Here is a 10,131-nt window from a genome sequence, read left to right on the forward strand (position 1 = left end):
AGGTGCTTGTAGAATATACTTTTAATTTTAACTATAAGTAAAAACTATCGTATTTAAAGTCCTGTAGGCCAAACAAGCGACCAACGACAAATCTCGTAAAAATAATAGACAAAATATCTGCTAATAATAATCTTTTTATTTGTTTACAAGTTAGCCCATGACTACAATTTCACTTTGTTAGGAGGAGGATGAAAAATTCACACTTTCGGTTGCGGTTTTGACCACAGTCGAGCGTGGATTGAGGTTTCCTTAATTGGTCCAGGTGTAGCTGGTTGGAGGCTTCGGCCGTGGCTAGTTACTACCCTACCGACAAACACGTACCGGCAAGCGATTTAGAGTTCCGGCACGATGTCCTGTAGAAACCGAAACGGGTGTGGATTTTCATCCTCCTCTTAACAAGCCCGCTTCCATCTTAGATTGCATCATCACTTACCAACAGGTGAGATTGTAGTCAAGGGCTAACTTGTAAAGAATAAAATAAATTAATTAAACAAATAAAAAAACCCGACTGCATAAAGTATAAAAAAACTGAAAAGAAAAAAAACAAGCCCAGTCCAGAAGTGTAGAAAGCAATTAGAAAACAGTCGGGACCTATTAAATAATGTAGAAGAAAATCATTCTATCCAATATCTAAGGTTATTGAGACAAATCTAACGATATCCTAATTACGTAAATCCGTTCAGTGGTTTGGAAGTTATGAGGTAATAAAGAATATTACATACATACATACATACAAGATACGCGCGAAAAACATAACCCTTCTTGCAGTCGGGTAAAAAATAAATAATAATTTTGTAATATGCGGCACTACCTAAAAAAAAGATATTTCTTTCTTTCTTTCTTTCTTTTAATAATTTCTCAAGATGCAATTCTCACAACATTCACTCGTCCGTCTCACAGGAAGCAGCCAAACAAACACAATGAAAGAACAATCGATGTTTGCAAGCATTCTTTCAACTACGATATCGCTGTTTGAGTTATTGTTTCTGTTTTATATGACTAGTAGACGCCGCGCGGTTTCACCCGCGTGGTTCCCGTTCCAGTAGAAATACGACAATAATATATAGCTTATAACCTTCCTCGATAAATGGGCTATCTAACACTGAAAGAATTTTTCAAATCGGACCAGTAGTTCCTGAGATTAGCGCGTTCAAACAAACAAACTCGTCAGCTTTATAATATAGATATTGTATAGTATAGATATTTTATACATATTACATATACACACTAGTAGACGCCGCGCGGTTTCACCCGCGTGGTTCCCGTTCCCGTAGGAATACAGGGATAATATATGGTCTATAGCCTTCCTCAATAAATGGGCTATCTAACAGTGAAAGAATTTTTCATATCGGACCAGTAGTTCCTGAGATTATCGCGTTCAATCAAACAAACAAACGCTTCAGCTTTATAATATTAGATAATACCTAAGTATTGTCTACAATGTCGAGTTATGAGTTTTGGAATTAAAAAATTAGGTATATATACATATACCGGATTCGAAATCCAGTCCGGGCCATGCACCTCCAACTTTTCAGTTGTGTGCATTTTAATAAATTAAATATCACGTGTCTCAAACAGTGAAGGAAAACAATACATTTTCAAAATGGCGCCCGAAAATGAAAAGTTTTTTACTTTACCCTAATAATATAGGTATACAAATACTTTCTTATAGGCAAATAATGAAATACCAATGTTTGTCACCGCATGCGGTTACATAAGAATTTAATCAGATATAAATATATAATACAGCAAAATATTTTTGATTTAAATTGAAATTAAATGAAAAGGGGGGGGGGGTAAGTTTTTTTTTACTTTAACCTAATAATATGGGTTGATAATGATGACTACTAGATGTTTGCAACGCAGACGAAGCCGCAGTCGTCAGCGAGTCTAGTAATCTACATGGTGTGGTTAGTTGGTGGGATTAACCTTGTATACCGCCAGCTCGACCCAGCTTAATGACCTACATTCATATACGAGTAGGAACACATCGATCGGTGCCTTGTCTGCTGACATAACAGCTTTTTTAACCGACTTTGCAACACGAGGATTATTACGACTTGATCTCTATTACCTTGATCTCTAGTACCTTAAGAAAATTAAGGCAGAGAATTTAAAAAATTCTCTGGTGTGCAGGTTTCCTCACGATATTTTCCTTCACCCTTTGAGACACGTGATATTTAATTTCTTAAAATGCACACAACTGAAAAGTTGGAGGTGAACCGGACCGGATTGGAACCAACACCCTCCGGAATCGGAGGCAGAGGTCATATCCATTGGGCTATCACGGCTCAGTCCTTTTTAAGCTCAGTCATCATTATCTAACCTTATTATTAGGTTAAAGTAAAAAAAAAAAAATTACACCCCCCCCCCCCCCCCATTTTTTAATGATGATGATGAAATGAAAAATGCCTCCGATTCCGGAGGGTGTGTGTTCGAATCCGGTCCGGGGCATGCACCTCCAACTTTTGAAAATTTATATAGCCTATGTCACTACCACGTACGTACGTCATAAGTCATCAACCCATATTCGGCTCACTGCTGAGCTCGAGTCTCCTCTCAGAATGAGGGGTTAGGCCAGTAGTCCACCACGCTGGCCCAATGCGGATTGGCAGACTTCACACACGCAGAGAATTAAGATAATTCTCTGGTATGCAGGTTTCCTCACGATGTTTTCCTTCACCGATACAGTACCACAGTTCTAACGAACTCAATGACACCTCATATGTCAAAAACCGGTCAGCTGTTTGGGCTGTACATGCCCTTAGATACATATAGATGTCAAAGGGCGTGCCATGGAAATAAAATAAATAAATAAATAAATATACTTAAACAATACACATCACTATCTAGCCCCAAAGTAAGCATACAGAGCTTGTGTTATGGGTGCTAAGATAGTTGATATTATAATATTCATATACAATTATATACTACATATAAATACTTATATAATGTATAAATACACACAGACACTGGAAAACACCCATGCTGATCACACAAATATTTTCCAGTTGAGGGAATCGAACCCACGGCCGTGGATGCAGAAAGCAGGGTCACTATCCACTGCGCCACGCGGCCGTCAAAATGGAAATGGACATACATTGTAAAAAAGACATCCTCTTCGACTCCCTATTAAACTCAGGTGAGATTGTTTTTTTTAATTGCAGTCAACATGAAAAAAACACAACAAAATGTCCTCTGCACTAAACACGTGTACAGCCACTAATGTGTTCAGCAAACCGTGTAATATAAGGCACGTGTCCACATACATATTATCACTATATATACTACAGCCTTTCTTGATGAGTATTACCAACATGCGTGTTGCAAGTGATGACCTATGGTTCCGAGACTTGGTCGCTAACTATGGGCCTCATAAGAAGGCTCAGAGTCACACAGCGAGCGATGGAACGAGCTATGTTAGGAGTATCTCTGCGTGATCGAATCAGAAATGAGGAGATCCGCAGAAGAACCAAAGTCACCGACATAGCTCGACGAGTTGCGAAGCTGAAGTGGCAATGGGCGGGGCACATAGTTCGAAGAGCCGATGGACGTTGGGGTCCCAAAGCGCTGGAATGGCGACCCCGCACTAGTAAGCGCAGTGTTGGCCGACCACCCACCAGGTGGACTGACGACATAAAGCGAGTCGCAGGGATTCGCTGGATGCAGGCGGCTCAGTATCGTGATGTTTGGAAGTCCCTATAAAAGGCCTATGTCCTGCAGTGGACGTCCATCGGCTGATATGATGATTACCAACAGACAAATTAAAAATGAGGGTATAAATCACTAGTCATTTCACACCTAATAATAATTATAATTAACTTGTTCTTAAATTAATGAAAATAAATTTCTTAATAAGCTTAGAACAATTAGATATGGTTAATTAACCGACTTCAAAAAGGAGGAGGTTCTCAATTCGGTCGGTATTTTTTTTTTATGTACACCGATTACTCCAGACGCCTGGAGCCATTTCTGACAGGACCACATGAAACAACACTGTCTGCAAGATATATTCTCACATGGCTTGAATTAATACATCACCGGCTTAGCACCGTCTTCATACTGATCAGCAGGTAGAACATATTATGATGTTATTTTTCGCTTTTTAGTTTAGTGGGTACGTTTTAAGGTTTTGAAGTCGGTTGTATTTTTTTTATATATACCATTTTATAAACAAACCATACATAATTAAAAATAAATAAGTTTTGAAATGACATTCGTTTTCTACCTTCATTTCTAATTTCTTTGTTGGTAAACAGTATTCATCTAGAAAGGCTGGAGTATATCTTCTGTATTTGTATATATAAAAATGAATCGCTGTTCGTTAGTCTCGCTAAAACTCGAGAACGGCTGAACGGATTTATCTAATCTTGGTCTTCAAATGTTCGTGGAGGTATAGGGAAGGTTTAAAAGGTGAGAAAAAATCAAATAATTTCCGGGAAAACCCTAAAAACTGCCCTTTTCTATTTCCCATACAAACGTTTAAGAGTCAGACGGTAGGGGTAGGGTAGGGGTAGAGGTATAGAAGGGTAGAGTAGGGATAGAGAAAGAGTGCACCTATGTCAAAACGAAGCTTGACCGGGTCCGCTAGTAGTCAATATATTCTGAGAACTTTGCTAGGGATTAGATGATTTTTTATTCAATGACCAGTATTTTGAGTAAATGGGACCCTAATGGAAGCTCAGCCGCGTCACTAGGGGTTTGAGGGAGCGCAGAAGCATCGCCTGATGATCGTACCGGAACGCTAAATCGCTTGACGGTACGTCTGTGCCGATAGCCACGGCCGAAGCCAGCCAGACCTGGACAAATTAAGAAAACCGGCTAAGCCGGATTCGAACGCAGGACATCTGCGCCACGTAGGCCGTCAAACTTAGTTGAAAGAGGTACAAAATTCTACCCATATGACAGTCTCTATGATTTAGCGTTCCGGTATGATGTCGTGTAGAAACCGAAAGGGGTGTGGATTTTCGTCCTACTCCTAATAAGTAAGCCAGCTTCCATCTTAGGTTGCATCATCACTTACCATCAGATGAGATTGTAGTCAAGGGCTAACTTGTAATGAATTAAAAAAAAAAGTATACTCGCTAAAATCTTATATTGCATCGTCATAATCAAGGGCTATCTTGTCACTAAATAAAAATAAAATCATCTAATTTTCCAACAGGACCCGACGCTCAAGTAAATACACATCTAGCATCATGAGCTCCCCTACTAAACTGTAGCTACGAACTCTACGAGAGTAATAGCTAGTTTTACGAGTATACAAGCCGGCTACGTTGTAGGGCGTAGGAAAATCAATTGTGACGCGTCAAAATCATATGGTTGCAGCGAGGTGGCGAGTTTAATCTGTATTCTAACGGAAAACTCACGGAAAACCACCGAAAAACGCAGTGTTTTACACGAAAACTGAGATAATACATCATTTTTCCTCAAAATTATGTTTCAACAAGTAATTTAGCACAGTTTTAGATTGACAGATGTACCTAACCTTTAATTTTGCACAAATACTTTTTAAATATAAATGGAAAACAGAGGAAAAAACTCGCTACAAGAACTGTTTTTCTAAATATCCCAATAGGAAATAAGGCACAGTTTAATACATTTTCTTCCCTTGGTGATATTTCAGATGTATTGTAACTGAAAACTTACTATTATACGTGAAAACTGTGGAAAACCTTAAAAATATGGCTCACTTTTTCACTGATAGATGTACTTGCCGTGTAATTTTGTTTAATACAGGTTAAAAGACGTGAAAACTTAGGAAAAACTTGTTATAAGAACTATTTTCCTCAAAAATAATTTCCATCACATATTATGATATGGTTTTTGCTTGATAGATGTTAAATATAGGGCTTTTCGAAAAACTGTGACCGAATTTATACAATTTTTCTACATGGAAATTGAGGAAAATCCTCAAGAACTAGTTTCTTAAAAATATATTCCAACACATAATTATTCCAGTTTTAGATTAATAAATTCACATATTTAGTGATTTTTCCCCAAAAATCCGTTAAATATGCACTGAAATACGTGAAAACTGAGAAAAAGCTTGCTTTTTGTGCAAGAGCTACAAGAACCGTTTTCCTCAGAAATATCTCCCAATAGCATAGTTTTGCATTGATAGATTTTCTTACCTAGGTGATTTTTCACATATCTGTTATGGCTTTTTGGAAAACTTTGAACGTTTTAACGTATTTGCATATGAAAACAGAAAAAAAAAACTAGAAATTATGTCTCAGTTTCTGACGTTAGGCGTAACCAGAGTTATTCTTATTCTACCAATAAACAGTACAAGATGTATTCTTGCAGATTAATTACAAACACTTGGAAAATATGAAGTTATTAGACTACACTTTAAAATTAATTTATTAGAAAAAAAATCAATAAAATGTGCTTAATAAATTTCATAATAGTTGCAAACGCCTGAAAAACGTATATATTTCACGATGCAAGCATTAAATTAATCCTTTCTTCATTACAGTTAAAAAAAATACAGTAAAATTCATGTTATTTCGGTAAATATACACACATAGTATGATGTGTTTAATATTAGATGAAATAATAATGAATTTTCACCATTATAAATAACACGATTATTTTGCAGAGGTATGTATTTGATTGAAAAAGCTGACGATATTTGTATTTTTCACGATTTATTTATGAAATTTTCCTTACACATACCTTCTGGAGTTCAAAAAAGGTTGGTGATATATGAAATTTTATGTAATTTGCTTACTTTTCCATAGAAAACGTCACAAGTATTCACGCCATAATATCGTTCATCCATAGCGGTGTACCTAGCTAGCTTGGTTGTGGAAAAACATGGTGTTTTCACGACGAATGCGTGTCAATTTTCCTGCCATTCGCATGAAATAACACAATTATTTTGCAGACGTATGTAAAGGTTGCTGATATATGAAAAATTTTCACGATTTATTTATGAAATTTACATCTCATTTACCTACTGGGGTTAAAAATATATGAAATTTTCACGACTTATCACAGAATTTCTTTGCACACATCGAGGAATTTTCACATATGGGGATGAATTTTCTTTATATTCGAATGAAACTACATTTAATTTTTGTTAAGAACATAACAGATTGGGTTTTAATGCGTCGACTAAAGAATTTGCTTTGCACTTACTAGGCATCGTGGAATTTTCACGCATATGTGGTTAAATTTTCTTCTTATTCGGATAAAATACATTAATTATTATTAAATACATAACAGATTTGTGTTTTGATGATTTTATTACATGGGTTATTATTTTTACATACTTATTACATACTTAGTTGAGATATATGACTCTACATTAGGGAAAAGGTTGTAATACGTCCAATTATAAAATTAACATTTTTCTTTTCTTTCTTTACTTGTATTTCATAGTAAAGTAAAGAAAATCTATATTCATTTTTAGTGTCACTAACAGTATATACTTTACACAATGTAACATCAAACTGAATGGGTTTTAGGGTTCCCAAGGAAAGTATAAAAACGTGTTTTTATTATGGGATTACAGCAAATAGTATCACTGGCTAACCTGGTAAGGCTCCTCGGGTTTGCCAGGGTACGAGACACTGCGCCTGTAGTCAGGGGGTCGTGGCGGCGCGGGGGCCCGCCTCCACGGGGCGAAGGCCGAGGGCTGCTGAGGCTGCGGCGCCCCCCACCTGTACTGCGGCGCCCTGCGGAAGGGTGCGCGATACTGCCTCTCATCGTCGACGCTTGGCGCGCCGGGGTATTGGAGCTCTCCCATCCGAGCATACGTCCGACCCGCACGGCGGTCGGCTCTCGACTGACGATAAGGCTTATCGTTCGGGTCGATGCGTGCGCGCGCAGGCAAGGCGGCCATTGGTGGGCTGCTCCCCTTGTGAGGATCTAGAGCTTGTGCCTGCATTGGGTATACACTGCGACGTAGGCCACGAGCGGGGCGGGTGGTGATGCCACGACCGCGGCGGATAGAAAAGTGGGGCCACGGTATAGCGAGCGCAGCGGAGTGCAACAGTGGGTGCGATGTATGCCACGAGCGGAGCGGGTGGTGACGGGCCACGACCGCAGCGGGTATAAAAATGGGGCCACGGTATAACGAACGCAGTGGAGTAAAAAAGTGGGTGCGACGTATACCACTAGCGGAGTGTGTAAGGTAGGGTCACAAACGCAGCGGGTAGTCATGTGAGACTACGTTATAACGAGCGTTGCAGACAACCTAGAGCCATTAATAACAGGCCATGACCACAGCGGATAGTGAAGTGGGGCCATAGTATAACGAGCGTAGCAGACTGCTACGGTACGTAAAAAAGTAAGAATACTGCTACGTAGGCCACGGGAGGCGCGGGTAACGTTGGGCCACGACCCCGTGGATATTGAAGTGTGGCTACAATGTACATGAGGACAGTTACGGTACGTGTAAAGTGAGAATGCGACGGCCAGTGGAGCGGGTGGCGTAGAGCCATGACCGCAGCGGGTAGTAAAATCGGGCCACGTTATAACCAGCGTAGCGGATAGCTACGGTGTAAGTGGAAAAGTGAAAATGTACTACCACATTCTAAATAATGGAAATAGGAAAGGTCCGCTGTTACGTAATGTCATACTGACATCGCTAATAAATATACCTATACAAACTAATATTATAAATTTGACAGTAATTCTGTTTGTTTATTTATTTATTTAAAAAAAAATAAAAGGAATAATACGGCCCGTTGTGAATACGCCCAAAATCCTATTTTAATACAAATGGCATAAAATTATCTTTTAGATGAAGACAAAGTCATTGCAATTTTTATTATTTTTATATATTTACTAGCGGACACCCGCGACTTTGTCCGCGTGGATTTAATTTTTTCACAAATCCCTCGGGAACCATGGAAAAAACCATGGAAAAATCCAGGAATTTGTGGATAAAAAGTGTGTGTTCTGGATAAAAAGTAGCCTATGTGTTAATCCATGCTATAATATATCTCAATACCAAATTTCAGCTAAATCGGTTCAGTAGTCGAGGCGTGGAAGAGTAACAAACACTCATACCATCAAAATCATTAGGTTCTCGTAAATCTCGTGAATCGTAAAATTGGGATAAAAAGTACCCTATGTGTTAATCCTAAATCTATTTTCATTCCAAATTTCAGCCAAATCGGTTCAGTAGTAGCGGCGTTAAAGAGTAACAAACATCTAAACATACATACAAACTTTTGCGTTTATAATATTAGTAGGATTAAAGATTCATGACTTTGCGTAATCTTTAAAAATCTTGACATAATTCGGTGTTAATTTCGTGAAAATCGCAAAGCCGTGGCCCCGCTGTGCAGTATTGCCAGTGTGACGTCACAATTCACAAGTAACCAAAGAATTAAGTAACTTTACGTCATGCAGCGTAACAGGAGTTTTTATAACTTTACAACTTACCTACTTATTAATAATAATAGCTTATATAATGATTTATTTATTTTGCTATCATCCGCGAAAATTCGGCGAACCCATGCGACAACGTCACCCAGGTCCGACAAAATACTCTCTACGTACGTTTCACCCCGAAACCGGAGCATCCTCAGGAGATGTTGACTCTACAACGTGCAATTGCAAAGCACGTGGTAGAGTTAACATCTCCTGAGGATAAGGACCTGCAAAGCATGTGGTAGAGTCAACATCTCTCTCAGGACCTGGGTGACGTTGTCGCATGAGTTCGTCGGCTTATGCGGAGGGTGGCAAAATAAATAAATCATTATATAATCATGATGAACTTCCGCAAAGTAACGCCTGCTTCTATCCAATATTTATGTCAGTGTTTTTTATTTTGTTATTGGAACACCCAGTTTTGGGTATAGGCCTCCTACATACTTACTTACATAAATAACAATAAAATCCTATCCATGTGATATTCATTTTTGATCATTAGATTCCTCAGACCAATTATAGAAGGACCTGTATCGCACCCATTCACGCAGAAAATTTTGTTCATGAATTTATTTACAAAATTTTCTGACATTTTCTAAGGAAAACGAGCTCAGATTTCATACATATCTTATACTAAACTAGCAGTTTTTGTTCGTTTTTTACACCATTTAACTACACAAAAAGGTATTTTTACGGAGGTTTTTAACCGACGGACACGATGGTAAACTATGAAACATCGAT

General features: G+C 38.4%; 1 protein-coding gene across 1 annotated transcript in view; it reads right to left on the reverse strand.

The window, feature by feature from the left end:
• The window catches only part of LOC112053757 (cytoplasmic polyadenylation element-binding protein 2), a 71,839-nt gene extending 64,024 nt beyond the window's left edge, over positions 1-7,815 (reverse strand). Inside the window, exon 1 of the mRNA XM_052890441.1 lies at positions 7,544-7,815. Coding sequence (XP_052746401.1) covers positions 7,544-7,756 — 213 coding nt within the window. The 5' untranslated portion in view covers positions 7,757-7,815. The remainder of the gene's footprint in view (positions 1-7,543) is intronic.
• Positions 7,816-10,131: the final 2,316 nt, after the last annotated feature.

The sequence above is a fragment of the Bicyclus anynana genome, chromosome 27, assembly GCF_947172395.1.
Source record: "Bicyclus anynana chromosome 27, ilBicAnyn1.1, whole genome shotgun sequence".
Lineage (NCBI taxonomy): Eukaryota > Metazoa > Arthropoda > Insecta > Lepidoptera > Nymphalidae > Bicyclus > Bicyclus anynana.